Source organism: Physeter macrocephalus, chromosome 5 (genome assembly GCF_002837175.3).
Source record: "Physeter macrocephalus isolate SW-GA chromosome 5, ASM283717v5, whole genome shotgun sequence".
Taxonomy (NCBI): domain Eukaryota; kingdom Metazoa; phylum Chordata; class Mammalia; order Artiodactyla; family Physeteridae; genus Physeter; species Physeter macrocephalus.
The window spans coordinates 5,494,073-5,514,387 of NC_041218.1; the positions used below are offsets into that span (position 1 = coordinate 5,494,073).

General features: G+C 40.6%; 1 protein-coding gene across 7 annotated transcripts in view; it reads right to left on the minus strand.

Moving 5' to 3' along the window:
• Nucleotides 1–210: 210 nt before the first annotated feature.
• GALNT11 (polypeptide N-acetylgalactosaminyltransferase 11) overlaps nt 211–20,315 on the minus strand; it is a 54,184-nt gene continuing 34,079 nt past the window's right edge. The window contains exons 5-12 of one of the 7 annotated variants that reach the window (XM_028489566.2): nt 18,070–18,195; nt 15,599–15,848; nt 8,152–8,269; nt 6,622–6,813; nt 5,945–6,163; nt 4,434–4,538; nt 1,095–1,232; nt 211–831 (exon numbers count right to left, since the gene is read on the minus strand). In XM_028489566.2, the coding sequence (XP_028345367.1) occupies nt 700–831; nt 1,095–1,232; nt 4,434–4,538; nt 5,945–6,163; nt 6,622–6,813; nt 8,152–8,269; nt 15,599–15,848; nt 18,070–18,195 (1,280 nt within the window). In that variant the 3' untranslated portion in view covers nt 211–699. Of the gene's footprint in view, nt 832–1,094; nt 1,233–4,433; nt 4,539–5,944; nt 6,164–6,621; nt 6,814–8,151; nt 8,270–15,598; nt 15,849–18,069; nt 18,196–20,315 lie in introns of those variants that run through there. The other 6 variants (XM_028489562.2, XM_024131088.3, XM_028489565.2 and 3 more) reach the window with 6 other exon arrangements.

A 20,315-nucleotide genomic window follows, 5' to 3' on the forward strand; every position in this document is an offset into this window, starting at 1 on the left:
CTGCTACCTACCTAGCTTATGGGTTCATCAGCTGAATCCTTGTGCATTTCTTACCATGTATCACATACATAGGATAACTCAGACCAGAGATCCCAATACAAGATGAAAGAGAAGACAAAAAATCCTAGATAAATAATCAAAAGGATCCTTTATTGTAAATGTATATAGTACCATAATTCATCAAAATAATTTATAATAGTTAACTCTCTTAAATATAATCTTATAAATGATGCCTTCTGAAGTTAAATGTAATGTGGATTCAATCAGTTTATTTAAAACTATTTAGAACATGGTATTAGAAATTTAAAAAAAATTAACTGTCATCTACAACATCTTCTAAGAGAGGAAATCATGACAAGTTCCTGATCAGATAAACGCCACTCCGTTATTTAAGGGGATTAAAAGGAAGCATAAATAAATTTGAATAGACATGTCAATTTCCTGGGCTTTATCCTTCTATACAAACCTGACTCTTTAGAGTTAAAACTGCATTCTGGTTTCCTACCATAAGTAAGAAATTCCTTAACAGCAGTTGAGAAATGACCTGAACCTCTTGGTGAACCATACTTCTTCACCTCCCGATGGTCACTCGGGGCTGCGACCTCTACTGTGTCTGCTGTCTCACCTCTGCTAGTGTCCCAGGCATCTCCATGTTGAGGACAAACATGACCAATCACCGTTCCAGCCACAGCATCCACCTTAACCTTCCAAATGCCACTGCTGTGAGGAGGAGCCATCACAGATGGCCATGGCAACAAAGCCTCTGCGACTCAGTGGATCGACCGCTCTCAGGCACTGTCCAACTGACACCTGGTACAGCCGATTATTCCTCTGAAAAGAAAGTGGTGGCAAGAAAAAAATGCCACCAGTTACTTGCTTTAAGTTAAAAATCTTATTGCCAGAATATGGTAAAGAAGTGACAGTGATCTAGAAGAGACGTGGAACATTTCAGATTACTTACTTATTTATGGGATGCTGCAAACTCAGAACAACCTTTACAAGGTAAACAGAATGTGAGTCCCTCGGCCATGCTCCCTCCCTCAGCCTTGTCTGTCTCCTCACATCCTCCCATCACCACTAAGCAAGCTCCTCACCCCAAAGGTCCACTGCTGGGATCCTCCTGACCCATGGCACTTCATGAGTCGTGGTGGGTCTGATGAGCGAGTTTCTGACATATCCAGGCAAAGGAGATTATTTAAAACCAATTCGTGCTCTTCATTATAAATCCAAATCTAAGGAAGAAAATAAAAGAGCAAAACCTCAAGTTTTGCTTCAGATTCTGAAACGCAGACTGCATGACACTTCACACATTTGTGGAAGAATGGATTTATTTTGTATGGTCTCTTACAGCAGGAACAGACCAGCTTAGTTATCTGAAAATGGAGTGAATTAACACAGGAGAAAGTGAGGTGCAATTCCAGGAAGAAATGTAAGCGGTGGTTGAATTAACTTAATTGACTATTTAATTGAGCACAAGTCTCCAATTCCAGGATTTCACAATTATACAATACTTTGAATTCTCACACTGTGTAGAACTCAAGGAGCCCAGTGAGGCGGCTGGTTTGCCTTCTGTACAATGAAAACACATGAGGCTATGCTTTTCATATTTCCCTCATCTGTTGGGCAGTGATGGTGTGCATAAGCTGTCGTATCCCATCATCCTGTGGGACAGTTTACTCTATTCCCGGCTCATAATAACATTTGCATTGAGATTACAATTTCATTGATGGCCCCAAAGCAGGATTCTCCTTAGATGTGCAAATGATCTTTGAGGATAGTTGTCTTCATGGTGTCTCAGATTATTTTCAAGAACAAAGGCCTGAAACTGGCTGAAATGGCCAAGTGCAATGAATAAATTTATTCTCCAACATGCACCATCACTAAATCGAAAAGGAAAACATTTTCTCCTATCCTCTGAATTATTTTATTCATTACTGCTTCTACCTACAGGCCCAAAATGTATGTGTGCTGCCTCTGTTGGTACGAAGAGAAGGCTCCCCATCAGCGCCATGACAGAACACCAGTAAAACATAGATGCTGATGTTTTATAATCTGTGTCGTCTAACAAAGGAGCCACCGGTCCACACGTGGCTATGGAGCACTGGGAGTGTGTCAAGTGTGACTGAGGAAATGAAATTTAAACTAACTAAAATGAAATAAAATTACCAATTCAACAGCCACATGTGGCTAGGGTGTAAGTGACACCTCTTGCACCCAGACGTGGCACAAAACCCTCTTTAAACCATGTTTTCCAGTATGTTAACACCTTAGATAGAGTGCATGAACTCTCCTAGAAATAAGATGTGATCTATGAAATTTCAAAGGACACACTCTATCCAAAAAGGGCCCATGTGTTCTTTTCATTCTTGAATGACCCCATCCACCACTCAAATGGAAACGTAAGTAAATGAAGCTTGCTTACTTACGACATGTTTTAAGCATTACAATCTTGAGGCACTACAACTAGGAGATTACACCAATGTTAGGTTATGCTATTTTATCAGATACAAAGCAGTTTGCAATAAGTTTTCTGCTTATTTTTAGGTTCACTTAGTATCGCTGAAAGGACACATAAGTTGAGAATAAATTATGGGAATGACATGAATTGAAATTGTGCTGTTTCCTCTGATGAACTACTAAAAATCAGGAAAACTCAATTTCACAGAAAACTCTACAAAAGATATTCTGATTCATCCAATGCAGATTTAATGTTCTGGGCCAGAAAGAAGATGCACGTCCTTTGCCATTTCTAACGAATTCATATAGCTTTCAATTAATTCTATATAACTCAAATTCATTCTGTGTAACTGCAAAGTACAAATAATGCTCTAAACAAACAAAATATTACTATGACAATGACCAGAGGTAGGGAAAATGTACAAAGGAGACCACAATAGTATTAGATAGATGATCTCTAAAATCTCTAAAATCATTCCCAGCGTAAACAACTTAACTTCAGCAAGTGGTGCTGGGAAAGTTGGACGGCCGCATGTAAATCAGTGAAGTTAGAACACACCTTCACACCATACACAAGACTTAAATATAAGACACGACACCACAGAACTCCTAAAAGAGAACATAGACAAAGGCAAAACATTCTCTGACATTAATTGTACCAATGTTTTCTTAGGTCAGTCTCCCAAGGTAAAAAAAAAAAAAAAAAAAAAAAAGCAGAAATAAACAAATGGAACCTAATCAAACTTACAAGCTTTTTGTATAGCAAAGGAAACCGTAAGCAAAACGAAAAGATAGCCTACAGACTGGGAGAAAATATTTGCAAATGATGTGACCGACAAGGGCTTGATTTCCTAAATATACAAACAGCTTATACAACTCAACAACAACAAAAAGAAACAACCCAATCGAAGAATGGGCACAAGACCTAAATAGACATTTCTCCAAAGAACACACACAGATGGCCAACAGGCACAGGAGAAGATGCTCAACGTTGCTACTTATAAGAGAAATGCACATCAAAACTACAATGAGGCACCACCTCACACTGGTCAGAATTGCCATCATTAAAAAGTCTACAAATAACAAATGCTGGAGAGGGTGTGGAGAAAAGGGGAACCCTCCTACATTGCTGGTGGGAATGTAAATTGGTGCAACCACTATGGAAAACAGTATGGAGGTTCCTCAAAAAACTAAAATAGACCTGCCATATGATCCAGCAATCCTACTCCTGGGCATATATCCAGAGAAAACCATAATTTGAAAAGATACGTTGCACCCCAATGTTCATAGTAGCACTATTCACAATAGCCAAGACATGGAAACAACCTAAATGTCCATCAACAAATGATAAAGAAGATATGGCACATATATATAATGGGATACTACTCAGTCATAAAAAAGAATGAAATAATGCCATTTGTGGCAACATGGATGAACCTAGAGATTATCATACTAAGTGAAGTCAGAAAAAGACAAATACCATATGATATGACTTATATGTGGAATCTCAAATATGACACAAGTGAACTTATCTACAAAACAAACAGATTCACAGACACAGAGAACAGACTTGTGGTTGCCAAGGGGGAGGGGAGTTGGGAGAGGGATGGATTGGGAGTTTGGGATTAGCAGATGCAAACTATTATATAGAGAATGGATAAACAACAAGGTCCTACTGTAGAGCACAGGGAACTATATTCAATACCCTGTGATAAACCATAATGGAAAAGAATATGTATATGTATAACTGAATCACCTTGCTGTACAGTAGAAATTTAACACAACATTGTAAATCAGCTATGCCTCATTAAAATAAATTTTAAAAAACAAAAAACCCCAGAACAATATAACTTTTAAAAAGGTTAAAATCTTGATGTCTGCCCCTTGCTCCTCAAGACTGACCGCCAGCAGCTTCCCTGTCCCTCACTGAAGGACACTGTCGATGGACTGGCTGAGCACCTAGAGGCCTAACTCACCTGATTTGGGTCACTGTAGTCACACGCCTTAAGCACCACTAGGCCTCCCTTCTGACTTGGGCGGCCCTGGGCCGCCAGACACTTGTGGGTCTGGAGGTGATAGAGCTGTAAAAGAAGAGATTGCTCTTGACAAGCTGGTATGTATAGAAAGACCAATGTCAGACGATGCCTTAGAATGCTAGAAAAGGAGGTTTTAGAGGAAATATGAAAATATTGCTCCAGAGGTATGGATTCTAAAGGTCATAAAAAGATAAGCATTTTTTATTACTGAATTCTAGCTTTAGCACATAGGAGCATCACAATAGAGACTTCAAGGTTATAGGCAATTTTAACAATATATGCAGGCACTGTCAAGTAGAAATTCTACCTAAAGATACAAGTTTACTAATCTATAGGGGAGGAAGGAAATTAAATACCGTCTCTCCACTAAAGAACCTTAAAATGAAACTCAGGAAATAAGAACAAAAGGTACAAACAGTACATGATTAAATATAATATATATACCTAACTGGAGATAAACAGATTAAAAATGCCATAGGAATGCCAAAGGTGAGATACATAAAAGAAGCAAAGAGTATCTAGTCTAAGTAAAACGATTAAATATTAAATGTGATTAGATATGCAAGGCAAAAATAACAATGGTAAGGGATTTCAACTATATGGACATACACCGGTACCTATTTTTACTTAAAGAGAAAACACCTGATAATAATAAACACCTTGATGACTTTTATAAGATAGAGAGAACAACAAGATATGAGAAGGCTCTAGGCTTAATTCTAGCCACTTAAGAATTGCTGACATTGTGAAAGAACCAGGAGAGGGATGCCTTCTTTATAACATAAAAGGGAAATTCGGGCAACAATTACAATATCTACACTTTCAGGAAGCAAATTCTAAGAAGTGATTCAAGAAAAAAGTATGATTTTATGGCTAGACATCTAAAATTGAAGTGATATTATAAAACTGAAGAAATTTTATAAGAACCAAAAGGGAATATCTAAAGAATTGCGGTTGATCAATGGGTTTCTGCTGAGCTCAGATGACTGCTCAGGACGTCAGGTGTAAAACCTGACTTGGTACCACCACTTAGACCCTGACCACCATTTTTCACTTCCTGTCTGCAGTCAGTTCCAGAGCTGAGGCCAACAGTATACAGCTGCCCCATTTCTCCTTTTTTTTTCCTTTTTGGACTGGTCTCTAACAAGTGAATTTTACAGTCACTCACATTGCCTTTATTTGTATATTCACATTTATAGCTATCCTCTTGGAAGCCAGCACATAACTTAGAGAAGCCATGTTCTCTTTAACACTGGCAGGTAAAGGATCTTAATATAAACTGCAAAGATATAAAAACTTTTAAGGTCTTACACCTGAGCAGAGGAAATTCTCCTAAAAAGAATATAATGGAAGGCAAGCCAGAGGCTATCCTTAAAAATTTTAAGTCTACAATGTCATTTATTATATCACACAACATTTAATGAAGCATTTTGCTAGGCTCACTTTCTTACCCTTCCACGTTGGAGGACTTTGGGGCGTTTTGGCCCTCTATTGATAAAAATGGGTTGCTGGGGTTTGGCATTGGGACCAGATATCTGCATCTCTGGGTAAATATTATCCAAATACCATTTAAATGATTTACAATCCAACTTCTTCCTCAATTCAACACGCTCACTGATATTTCCATAGCTTCTGGTTCTCAGATCAGGTCTTAAGGAAAAATACTGCTCCTGAATTTAAAAAAGAAAAATGAAAAATAAGAGAATAGATTTTTTTGTTTAAATGAATCACACCTCAAAAAAGCCATTACCAAGAAATACTGAGAGTTGCATATGGCAGAAGAGGATGTGGGAAGGAGTACAATGTGTGCAGAGTCTTGACGGGAAGCAGGGGACTGGGTCAGAGCAGAGCCCAGCGAGCAGAGGGGCCGGGTTCTGGGGGAGTCACAGGAGGGGACAGGAGGACAGAGAAACTGAAGAGAAACACAGTTTCTTCGGGTGCTGGCTATATTACCTCTCACAGACTAGACGCTTGGAAAATCTAAAAAGGAGTCACAACAAAAAATGAGTGAAAGACTGGGTGAAGAGAAGAGAGAAAAGAAACCCAGAAAGAGATGGCCCTAAAGCAAAGGTCATTCAACAGAAATAGGCAAGAGAGAAAAGCAACCAAAGCCAACGGAGTTACTAGCCTTATCATCCATCCTTCTCGGTGAGAGATTTAATCTCACCTTATATTCATCCAACCAAACATGTGCCAGCCGCAAGGAGTTGTGTGTCATGGTGTCCTGGCCCTCTGGAGAACCATATGGTCGCCTTTTCCGGAAAATGTGTCCAACTCTAGAGCAAGGGATGATGAAGAGCTTACCTCCACACATCCAAATCTGGTCAGAAGCAGAATATGTGTTAATGGTTCCTCACAGTGCTGTGAAATCGATGTACGAATTTTCATGAAACAGGTGTTTGTGAAACCTTGCAAGATGTTTTATCTTATTAGATATAACTATTCAAATAGAATAAAGTCAAAGTGTATATTTTAAAAAATTATCTGTCTTTACGATTAAAAAGAAACAAAACTCTAAAACAATGTTATATTCTTTTACTACCCTGTGCCTAAAATTGTACTTACATGTTGTTTTAACAGATCAAGGAAGTTGACCTTCAGGACATAGGGACAAAGAATGCTTACTCATCAATCCTCTAATCTCAGTTCTACAGGTACTTTCTCATGAAACATATACAAACATACACACACACACCATTGTTTAGAAAAAAAAAATTTTTAATAAAATATACAGAATAACTCTAGATTAAGATTCAGATCTTAATTCTGGTCTAAATTTTGCCCTTGACTGAGTTACTTTATATAGTTATTTCAATTTTTATGAGACTCACTTACCTTATCTACAAAGACTGAACTAATAATATCTATTATACCTTGCAACTTTCAAATTCTAAAGATTAAGTAGGAAAATACATTTGCAAAAATACGGAAGGGCATATGCACAAGGTATTAGGGTATCTGAATGGGGGGAATCTGTTGCATAGACCGGGAGATGGGAGGCGGGGAGTGGGGCCCTCTGCTAAGAGAGAGAAATCTGAATTCCTTCCCTGCCCTCTTTCTGCCTTTTCCAAAGACTGTCTTAACCACCACAGCTGAGCCACAGACCCCCACCCACAGCTGTCATCTGCCCAACCTTAGCAGCTGCAGGCAACGGGATATATAAAGGGTTCAGTAATCTATACGCAGGTGTTGTTGATATCATTTATCTGATCAGCTGGGCTACTCCTGAAAGTGAAATGAGGAGCTATTAATAATCTCTCCAGGAGAACAGGTGTGAACCAGGATGGTCTCGCGCACTCAGGAAAATCTGATGATCCCAACTACTATATATCTAGGGTTATCAAATAAGATTAATAAATGGACAAAGAAAGAACAAAACTCTAGATTAAATGCGCATGAAGACTTCTTAATACATACCCAACTATTCGTTACAACTATCACTTTTAAATTCTTACAAAATAAATGCACGGCTTCTTACAGGCTTTTGATATTTTGAAGGGGTATTATCCACATTATAGATTGTGGTAAAGTAGTATTCATCAAGGGCAATTTGTTAATAAAGACAGTCAAAGAGAATTTACAGAAAATATGGGATCATGGATGAAAATTATATTCCTTGCACACAGTTAATAATCAAGCATGCAAAAAAAAAATTTACCCGGAATGATATTTCTAAATTTTCTCCTCCCCAGATATCCATGCCACTGTCATACTGCCCAAGTTCACTGAAATAGTTTCTGTTCATGGCAAACAATCCTCCAGCCATTGTAGGTGACCTAGAAAAGGAAAACAATTATTGTATCAATTCTATAGTCAATTATCTACCGTTCTTGTATTTAAAAATTCAGTGCAGCTTTAGAACATTACTAATAGAAACTAGATTAACTATTATGAAACATTTTGTCTGATTTATGAGGGAATGAGCTGGGCCCCATAACTTAATTTTCTAGATGGCAAGCCCTGGCAAATGAAGGCTACTTTTCTAAGTATCACAAGTACTTTTAAAAATTGATTATAGCTACTGTTGACAGAAATCCACCTGAATTATTTAATTCCTTCGACAGTCTCACAGAGCCACTGGGATTAAAAACTGGGCTCCAGGGCCTGCCAAGGAGAGAGCAGACAAACGTCACACTTTGAATTGGACTCAAACGTGTTAGACCAGTGGTTCCCCGAGACATTTTTAGCTGTCACAGCCATGGGGGAGGGGTGCTACTGGCATCTGATGGGTAGAGGCCAGATATGCTGAACACCCTGCAACGCACAGGGCAGCACCCGCAACGGAGAGCTCTCTGGCCCTAAAGGTCAGTCCTGCCACAGTCGAGAACCCCTGTGTTCCTGAGAACTGACGTGGACGGGCCCCCCAGAGCCTGAAGCAGCTTCCAGTGACCTCACTGGCTGAACCGCACCAGGGGCGTGGCGTCTAGTGTTCTGAGCGGCCTCCCAGAAGAGAAGCCAGAGTCTCTGCAGGAGAAAACACCGCCCCAGGATGAATGTATCTCCATAATTTTTCATATACAATGTCCAGCATTAAACAAAACTAAACAAGCTAACTAACAAATAACCAGGCAATCAGGAAGATAAATCACATGAAAGAAAAAAATAACAATCTACAACAGAAACAGATGTACAGGGGTTTCAAATAACGGAGTTATCGAAACAGGCGGAGACTTTAACTGTTCAATATGTTCAAGCATAAAAGACAGAATTTGGCAGATAATTAGATGCTATCAATAAATAAACCAAATTTATGCATCTGAAAAACACTTCTGACAAAGACAGAAAAAAATGTCAGCAGCCAATGAGAGATTACCTTCAAAAGAAAAAAAAATTAGATAGTTGTTGGCTTCTCACCAGAAACAGTGGAAGCCAGAAGGTTCTTGAATGATACCTTCAAAGTCCTGAAAGAATATACCTGCCAGTCTAGAACTGAATATCAAGTAAAATTATTCTTCAAAATAATGATGAGACAAAAAAGTAAACAAACCCACCGCTCTTTCCCCAGCTCGATCCATGAGAGCCCCCCTGCACTCCCCCCTCTGCCTTTGCAGTTGATCATTCCTCCCTCTTCCCTCAGCTTGAAGCATCTATGTCCAGTGTCTGTGAAATGATGTTTTATCTGTGTCTCAGGATAAGAAACGGCAATCATTCCACCAGGTGCTGCAAACGGATTAGCCTTGAGGCAAGGGTTTCTAGGGCCACAACTCAGGGATGTGTATTTAATTACAGGGTCCCCAAAAACCCCCCTCCTGGCTACCACAAGCAACAGCTTCTTTTCTGGTCTTGGGAGCCAGACCTGGACTGTTACCTCAGAGGCAGGGGCCCTGGAGAACACGCTGGGGCTTCCTCTTTGGCCACAGCTGGGCTCCCTTGAGACCTGAGGACCTCTGGCTGTCCCGCAACATGAGCCACAGTGACCCTGCCTCTACGGCTCACAAGATGCCTGGTCCCTCTGCCTAGTCCGGTCCCCCCGAGCCACAGCCTGCTCAGGAATCAGCTGCAGCCTGTGAATCAGGCCAGAGCTTGCTTCGAGCCCAAGAAAAAAGCTGTCTTACTGGTGGAGGCTGGCCTTCCAAATCCTGGAGCCAGCCGTGCCAGCCAGGGGTCATTTTTGCCCTTTGGTGACCACTGTTTTCTTTCTCTGAAATATCTTACAATAGGTGATAATGTTGCTGACTCAAATTTCCACGAAAAGGAAAAAAAAAACTCCCTCTTGAGTGACATCCTGGTCTGTTCCTCTCTGAGGAATCTTGTGGGAAAAGAATACTGTATAGCTCCTGCTCTGTTTCCGTGTTTCTGTTGGGAAAGAAACCCCACCTGCCCTGGGGTGTTGGTGTTTTTGTCTGTGTTGCCATCCCAGGCCTGCTATAGGGGCTTGCGTCTGCGTTGTAATGTCTGTACCATGTCTGGGGAGTCCTTCCCACCTGTCCAGCCAGGGGCTAGCCAACCCCTTGAAGAGGCCTCCATTTCCTTCCTATGATCCAAGGCACAGGGAACACCACCTCCCGTGACCCCACCTTCAGGAGCTGTGGTGGCACGTGCATCCATGAGCCTACCCCTGGGCTACCTACCTGAGGCCCACCTCCACCCACAGTCCTGTACAGGAGTCGAGTAAACAGGATATCTCTGAGCCCCCGGCCCCCAAAGGGCCGGCCAAGGGCTGCCCGCCAACCTGGTTCCATCAATCCTGCACGACCAAGTGATAGTTGGCAGGCTCTGCTACCCAGGAGGCCCTCTGTACCTCCTACCCTGCCATCTGGCAAGGGATGGGCCCTTTTCTGTGAACTGACTACCTGTGGAAATGTGACCAATTAGTGTGAAATACATGTTTAGCCAATGTTAGGCACTGTAGTTGAACCAATAAATGTGAAGCCTTCTGCACACACACACATACACACACAAAAGGTGAAACAAAGACATTTTCAGAAAGAGAGGAATCATCACCTGAAGGTCCAACCAAAAGAAATACTAAAATGTGTTCTTTAGTCAAAATGAAAATAAATCCTAGATGGAAGCTTGCAGATGCAGAAAGGATAAAATGTAACATAAAAGGGGAAATATATGGGTAAATGTAAATGAATAATGGTTACATTAAAAAGTCCTGTAGGGTTAATAAAAATACACATGTGGGACTTCCCTGGCCCTCCACTGGTTAGGACTCCGAGCTTCCACTGCAGGGGGCCCGGGATGGATCCCTGGGTAGGGAACTAAGATCCTGCAAGCCGTGCAGCACGGCCCAAAAGTACAAAAACACACCCCACTCCACCCCCGCAAACACGTGTACATTTCAGCAATATAACTTGAAGGAGGATAACTGGAGTATGAACATTCTGAGATCCTTGCATTGTTTGGAGAAAATACCAATCTATATTACACTTTGAAATGTCAAGTATGAAGGCTGTACTTTCTAAGGTAGCCACTAACAGAACAGTAGGTAAGAAACTATAATGTCTAATAATGGGTGGCAGCTGGGAACAGAATAATTGGAATTCAGGCCAAAAGCAAGTAAGAGCAGAGAAAAAAGAACACAGAACAGATAGAAAGCAAATAGTACCATTGTAATCATAAACACAAAAATGTAAGTAGTATTACTGAATGTAATCAACTAAGCCCTAATTAAAAGACAAAGTTTTCCACACAGGCTTAAAAACAAAACAAAAGCAACTACACGCTGCTTACAGGGACATGTATAAATATATGACCACAGGAAAACTGACAGCAAAAGGGAAGAAAAGTTGCACAATTAAATACTAATGAAAACAAAGCTGGAACAGCCATATTAATGTCAGACTATAAAGTGAAAGTTTCACTATTCTAGAAGTACAGAATGAAATACAATTCATAATGATAAATGGTTTCATCACCAGATTTAATAATTCTAAATTGTCATGCATCTATTAACATAGCCTCAAAATATATGAAGAAAATATATAAAGAACTACAAGGAGAAACACACACAAATTAACATACCATTTTCAATAACTGACGGAACATGTGAATTAAAAATTAATAAAAATATAGAATATTTGAACAACACAATAAACTTGACCCAACAAATACAGCATCTCATCTTTAACAACTGCAGAAAATACAAATTCTGACCACAGTGTAAGCTAGGATTAAATAACAACTATAAAGTTTCCATATGCCTGTAAAATAATAAATGCACTGCTAAATAACCTACAGGTCAGAGAAGACATAACAATGAAAATATTTTGAAATAAATGATGATAAAAAATGATATATCACAGTTTGTGGGATGCAGCTAAAGCCATGACTAGAAAAAAATTTATCATCTTAAATACAGGTATTAGAAAAGAAAAAAGGCTGAAAATTTAAAAAATCTAAACATCCAACTCAAGAAGTTAGCAACCTTGATATCAAAAAAGTGAAACCAGCTTACAGCCGAAAGGGGGGAAAAAGTGGAAAAAAGGAGAAAGCGGTGCTCATAGCCTCACTGTTCAAGGAAGAATGTCAAATGATGCTGTCAAAAGTCAACAGAATGGGGCTTCCCTGGTGGCGCAGTGGTTGGGAATCTGCCTGCCAACACAGGGGACATGGGTTCGAGCCCTGGTCTGGGAAGATCCCACATGCCACATGGGTTCGAGCCCTGGTCTGGGAAGATCCCACATGACATGGAGCAACTAAGCCCATGCGCCACAACTACTGAGCCTGCACTCTGGAGCCTGCAAGCCACAACTGCTGAGCCTGCGTGCCACAACTACTGAAGCCCGTGCCCCCAGAACCTGTGCTCTGCAACAAGAGAAGCCACCTCAATGAGAAGCCCGTGCACCGCAGCAAGGAGTGGCCCCCGCTCGTTGCAGCTAGAGAAAGCCCACGCGCAGCAACAAAGACCCAGCGCAGTCAAAAAAAAAAAAAGTCAGCAGAACAAGAAACAGATTTTTTTTTTAAGTATCGAAAGGAACCAATACAGTAACTAAATAATCATCCTACAACAATAAAGGGAACATGGGAGTGATGTAAACGAGCTAAATCTTCATTTTTCCAACAGAGAGGGTCTATAGTTGGTTTTATGTTGAAAAGAGGACTATGCATATAATTTAGAGTTCAGGAAGTAAGAAATGGAAGACCAAAAATAAAAATGGTTAAAAGAATTTGCCTCTGGGGAGAAGGATTGAGAATGGGGAGGGAAGGGTTAGAGCCAGCCACTTCTCATCCTAAGTTGTTCTATACTGTTTGACTTATTACTGTGAATACATGGTTTTGATTAAAAATATTAAAAATTAAACAATGAAAAACAAGTACCCATGAAGATGATGAAATAGGCAAAAACTGGCCACTGCCCTACAACTACGAATGAGAACACAAGTAACAGTCCTAGGAACTTTCTTCTTGCACTGGCAAAGGGAAGCTGAAAATGGGGTCAGCGTTCCCGTCTGCCTCCAATCACAGTACATGAAGTCGTGGAGCCCAGAAACACAGAGGGACAGTCCCCAGGTGCAGCTCTGCTCTCCTGAGAGATGTGCCCCAGCATCTAACTCCCACCTGCAAGGCTGGGGAGCAGAGGGTGGGTAGAGACCCGCACTGAAAGCCCTGGTAGGAAGAAGGGTTACAAGCATGTCAAGACTAGAAGACAACTGAGAGCTGGGTGTGCTGCTGGCTCAGCTCTCTATCAGCCTCCCCTCCAAGTCTGGTTCGGATGAAAGGAAGCTGGCAAGTACCCAAAGGCCAGCTGAGGAGCCAATGGCATTCCAGTCGCCTGAGGTGTGGGGAAGACGTTATCAGCTAAAGGTGAAGACAGGCGTGCCTATGACCGGGCACTTTCACGCCTGTAAGCTAGAAGCCGTGAATAAGAACGCTGGTGACAGCACTATTTGTAAGGTGGGAAAAAAAACACTGAAAACAACCCAAATGCTCTGCCCACAGTAAACTGGATAAACGTCATGATGCATTAGCATAACAGAATATTATACAGCAATAAAAAGGAATCAACTATATAATGCAGCACAGAGGCTTTTAAAGCAATACTGACTAAAAGAAGACAGTGATGAGTCCCATGGCTTCATTTATATGAAGTCCAAGAGTAGGGAACTGGACTACATTACATCATTTAGAAATCATACACAGGTGGTACAACTCTCCAGGAGAGCAAGGAAATGATGAGTGGGTCAGGGTAATGACACCTCTAGGGACAAGGGCAGGGGCTGTGACCAGGGAGGGGTATACAGGGGGCATGTGGGTGCTATTTCTTGACTTGGTGGTAGTTTCACAGTGTTCACACTATAATCATTTATTAACTTGTATGCATATATACATATGTATGTATACAAATGATTATACACTAATCATTTATTAAATCGTATGCATATATACATATATATTTTTACATATGCTATTTTTTACAGTAAAAAAGTTTTAAAAGGGGACTTCCCTGGTAGTCCAGTGGTTAAGAATCTACCTTCCAGTGCAGGGGATGTGGGTTTGATCCCTGTTGGGGAACTAAGATCCCACATGCCGTGGGACAACTAAGCCCGCACACCACAACTACTGAGCCTGCATGCTCTAGAGCCGGTGCGCCACAACTAGAGAGCCTGCATGCCTCAACTACCACCCACATGCTCTGGAGCCCGTGTGCCACAACTAGAGAGCCTGCGTGCTGCAACTACTGAGCCCACATGCTTGATCCCTGGTTGGGGAACTAAGATCCCACATGCTGCGGGGCAACTGAGCCCGCACACCGTAACTACTGAGCCCGCACACCGCAACTGTTGATCCCATGCACTCTAGAGCCCATGAGCCACAACTAGAGAGCCCGTAAGCTGCAACTACTGAGCCTGCATGCTCTGGAGCCCGTGTGCCACAACTAGAGAGCCTGCGTGCTGCAACTACTGAGCCCACATGCTCTGGAGCCTGCACGCCGCAATGAAAGACCCCGCGTGCCACAACAAAGATCACCCATGCTGCAACTGAGACCCAATGCAGCCAAATAAATAAATTAAAATATATTTTTTAAAAAGCTGTATTAAAAAAAAAGTTTAAAAGAGTAGGTCTAAGAACTTTAAAAAGTACAAATACAGAAAAACGTCTCTGAAATCTACATGAGAAATTTAAAAGAAAACAAGAATAAGGAGAAATAACATATAAGAGATTTATAATATGAGAGAATATGGATGAAAATTGAAAATAATTCACATATGATGACTCAGTAATTGTACAAGTGGGAATCCATCCTAAAATCCTAATTACAGAAAAGGCTTATGTATTAAAGGTTCTTCACAGTACCACTCACACTAGCAAAGAACTGAAGATGTGTTAACGACCAATGCAATAACCATGGTATGTGATATAAACAACACAGCACAAGGGGTCCTCCCAGGCTATCCTATGCAACAATTATCCCAGGATATTGTTGACTTCTTCTGCCTTTCTCACTAAGATATAAATCCTTGGGGGCCTGGACAATTTCTTATTCATAAACCTTTCCTTAAGACTTGGCAGAGTACATAAAATTCAGTAAGCACTCAAAAATTTTTAACGGACAAACAAGTTAAGCCAACACTTGTGCTTCCTGCAAAGAAAAAGGAATTATCTTTGAGTACGTTTCCTCTTTTGGGAATTTTTCACACATACAGGAGAAATCTTACTTTATTGGTGCAGTAGCTCCGTCTGTTCCTCCGAGCTCAGAAAGGGGAACGAGGTCCCATTTGAAGTGCAGCCCCCAGTTGAACCCTCCCCGCACCACAGGGGACGAGCTGTAGGCCAGCGTGTCAGCGCTGATGATGTCGATCACCGGGCACACCACCATTTGCCGGTCCTCCCGGATGGCAGCCAGCAGGGGCTGCAGCCACATCACATTCACCTCACAGTGGCTGTCCAGGAACACCAGGACTTCTCCTGGGGAGGCAAACAATAGACGCCCTGAGAGCTGCACCGCACTCAAGTTAGGTATGGCCACCAGTTCAAGTGCTGATGCATTTACAGGCGTGAAAGGTAACTGCCACCCTTCCAGCCCAAACTATTAAACTAGTACTCAGAAGTCTGTTATCCAGGAATTCTGTCTGAAGTGTACTGCTACGATTGAAGAACATATGCAAACAATATGCACAACCTGTGAAAAAATTTACAGACGATTCATATTCTCCTCAGTAAAAAGATTCAAAGTCTCACAGGAACAATTCAATTCTCTGGACAGCCAGGTATGGAGTGCGGCGCGATGATCATGGTCAGCTGTGTGTATTTTTAGTACAATTATTGTAATGGAAATATTTATACGTTTAGTAGGTATTTCCCTGCCTTAGTAAACAGAGGTTAGAGAACATAACTCATTTTCACTAGTGGCTCGGACACATGACCCCAGTTATCGATTATGGCTATAACACAGTGATTCTCAGGAGTGAGAGAAGCGTGCAGCCCTCTCATCACGTCAGCGACACAGCTCCCTTCTCCTTGGATTCACCACTTGACTGCCACGCGCTCGTTTCTTTTTCTTCCATTTCCCACCCTTCCTTTCTAATCCCCCCAATCTCATCAGCCACTGGATGCTCTTCTCTTCTAGTTAATAAAATTAAAATTGTAAAGAGTTTATCATGCATTTTTAACTCCTTTTGATAAATGTGAGCAGGAGTGAGGGTTTCTTTGATAATCCCAAACTTCTTTGATAACTTAATGGTTATTCTGAACAGCTGAGAAACTTAGAATCTCATCATCAGACAGCATTATTATTTTTCCAAACGTTTATCCATGAAATGTATTGATACAGATTTTACATGAATTTCATAAAGCACTGGATGCATCCTATTCCAATTAACAGTAGCAGAAATACCTCCAGCAAGAAAGTTCTCCAGGATGACACTGACTTAGTCATGTCCTTCAAGGCCTCCTGTGAAGGACCTTATGAGGATGTAAAAAGCATACAGCTCACCAGATGTCATTTAATACAGAAAGGCAGAATGTTCAACCTGTATACTATTCAAGTGAAGTCAATTCAATCAAGTTCCCTCTGAGGAGAAAATGTATAATAGCTTTTTTAATTCTAAATATGTTACTTTTTCAATTAAAGCCAATTTAACTAAATGAAGTAAGATAATAACAGTCACATCGAACCTGAGATTGATTTCCCAAAAACTGTCTTATTTTTTGACAGATCCTATACTATATTTGAAGAAGGACCAACAGATCATAAAGAAAAAACTAAATGACTATTGTTAACTGAAAAACAATAAACTCTCAGTTACAATATACTCTAACAATATGATGTTCTGTGATATAATCTTGCCATTCCCTACAAATACCCCACGATTTTCTATCTCGTGCCTTCAATATGTCAAAACTAGACTCTAAAGAAGAAAAATCGCCTTGAATTCAATCTGCATATGACTGCAGACTGGATGGAGGGGAGCTACTTCTCATTTTTTGTTAATTGCTCCTGTTCACTGCAGGTTTAAGAGAAAGGAGGAAAGAAGAAAGATTCTAAAAATGAAGTCACAGCAAAACCCAGCAAATGGGACAGTGGGTACACAAGGAGGGGTGGTGGCAGAAAGCAGTGCCAACCACTTAAACCCCAGTGACTGGTTATCTTGAGGAGAGCAGTATATGGGAAGGTAGGAGATTTTTTTTCACTACTAGGGAATGCCTCCCCCAAAGTTCTGGAATTTTAAAATTATCTTCATGATTTTTTTTTTTGCCATATCCAGGCATTACCTGCAGTATTAGATACCTAATATTTTTAAACAAATTCATTTGTTTTAACTTAAATAAATGTATTTTTAAAGGAAAAATTTTTATCAAGATCATAAATGAAAATTAGGATCACCAACCTTCCATAGAGGTAACCATAAAAAGAAATACATTTGAATCAATATAATGTAACTGAAGAAAAACCAGAAAGGCAGACCACTGAGGACTCCAGAGTTCACCTCCTTGGAGCCTGTGCTTTGGGACAACTGGGTTGGAGTTATGGAAAGGCCTTTCCCAAACTGAACAAGCCTCACCTTTCCTGCTGGCAGTGCCCACTAAGACACCACTTTTCAGAGACTGACGCAGGATCAGGAGGGCAGGAGACTCAGAGCCCTCATCACTCAACACCCACCAAGAAACGGCCAACGGGAAGTTCTACCTGTTGCGTGGGCTGCTCCAATCATTCTTCCTCGAATCAACCCCTCACGTTTTGTATTTCTTATTACTTTAATCTTTCCAGGGAGGTGTTTTTGGATGTATTCATCTAGTTCTCCTTTCACGTCATCTGAAAATGAAGAGTCGCACAACTGTTCAAACCACATGAGACACATGCACAGACATTTTGCAGATTCTCCAGAGTCATGGCTGGTACTTGTGACAACTAATTTTTAGGCAAATATAGAATCTTCTTCTGCTTTACTTTAAAAGAAGATCATAGCTTATCTTGGAAGGAAGAAAATGAGGGTTAAGAGTTGGAATACTAGCCTAAAGGAATAGTTACTTAAGTTATAGACTTATCTATATTTCCATAGCAACTAACACAACGCTTTGCATAAAGAATGTTTGAAATGAGTATCTTGAGTGAATGAATGTTTGGCTGACTGCATATAAATCAGATTTAAAACAAAATGATATGTAAATATCTTTGGTTTCAAAGTGATTTATTAAGTCCTACTCCATTTCAGAATAGTTGAGAAACAACTTCTATTGCCCTACCAAGAATTATATAATAGCAGCAGTAAATACATTCTTTTATTAATTTAGCACCTTCCATGGGCACTAAATATTTTTTATAAATTCTAGCTCATTTACCTTTAAATTTCATAATAACTTCAAAGATCATATAATAAGTAATTTTTTCCATAGTTAGTATATAAACCATTGTAAATGATCATGAATTTTCCCTTTTAGAAAAAATACCCACAAAATGAAAAATACAGGTTTACTTAAAAAAAAAAATTCAACACCATAAATTCTAGAATTATACTGCTTAGCCAATCTTCTACTTGGTCCACACTCAAATTCTTGGTTTTTTTAATCATTCATTTTTGAAATTAAATTTTTTTCTATGAGATTTCAATACTTACCAAGGTTTGAGAATTTTGCACCCATTGGTCTCAGTGTACATTTCCTCATTTTGTATACTTAAGTATAGTTGCATACCAATTCTGTTGTTGATATATGAGAGATGCTTAATAAACCCTTGAGTTGTGAAAAAGTATGTAATTGACATACAATTTATCAGTGTATCTCTGCAGGTTACGGTAATGAAAATAGCAGAAGGCTTGGAGTTATGTAGACCAGGGGTCTAATTTCAACTCTACCACGTAACAGCTACAGGACCTTGAGCAAATTACTTAATATTTCCTCCTCTGTAAAATGGGGATACAACCTCTCTCACAAGGTTGAGGACAGCCCTCCATCCTGCTGTGTGTACATGAAATCACTTTTAGGAAGCCTATGTTGAATTAAATAAAGGTCTGAAGTATGTACTGAATCATAGAATACTGGCCTTCAGAGATCATCTAAGAGCTATCAGAATGCAATCCACCTTATCTAGAGACAGCTGATGTAACAGACTGACAAGATAAACGTACACCAAAGCATTATGTCTAGTTAAATAAGCCAATCTCGAAAGGTCACATACTGCATGATTCTGTTTATATAACATTCTTGAAGGGGTGATGGAGCAGTCCAGCCTGTACCTTGACTGCAGTGGTGGTTACAGAAATCTACTCATGCGATAAAATGACAAATAACTGTACACACATATTGTACCAATGTTAAATTCTGGGTTTTGATATTGTACTATAATGATGTAAGATGTAACCAATGGACTTCTGCACACGCCTGCCTGAGGCGCGGTGCTGGCGGCAGCTGTTCCGCACTAGGAACTCCGGTTGGAAGAGCCGGGTGCAAGGCCTCTGCATGTAGCCCCCTGTGAGCAAGTGAAACCCGACTAAGCACAAAGGAAAAAAAAAAAGGTATCTCTCATTAATGTTGCTGTTGGAGAAGAGGACTCACATATTCCTAGTAAAGCTAAGGTATCTCAGTGTGGTGGACAGGCTGTAAGTTGGCCCCCCAGGACCCTCACCCCTGTCTGAGCCTTGTGGATCAAAGGCTCTTGGTGCTCCAGCCAGGCATCAGGGCTGTGCCTCTGAGGTGGAAGAACCAACTTCAGGACACTAGTCCACAAGAGACCTCCCAGCTCCACGTACTATCAAATGGCGAAAATCTCTCAGAGATCTCCATCTCAACACCAAGACCCAGCTTCACTCAATGACCAGCAAGCTACAGTGCTGGACACCCTATGCCAAACAACTACCAAGACAGGAACACAACCCCACCTGTTAGCAGAGAGGCTGCCTAAAATCACAATAAGGCCACAGACACCCCAAAACACAC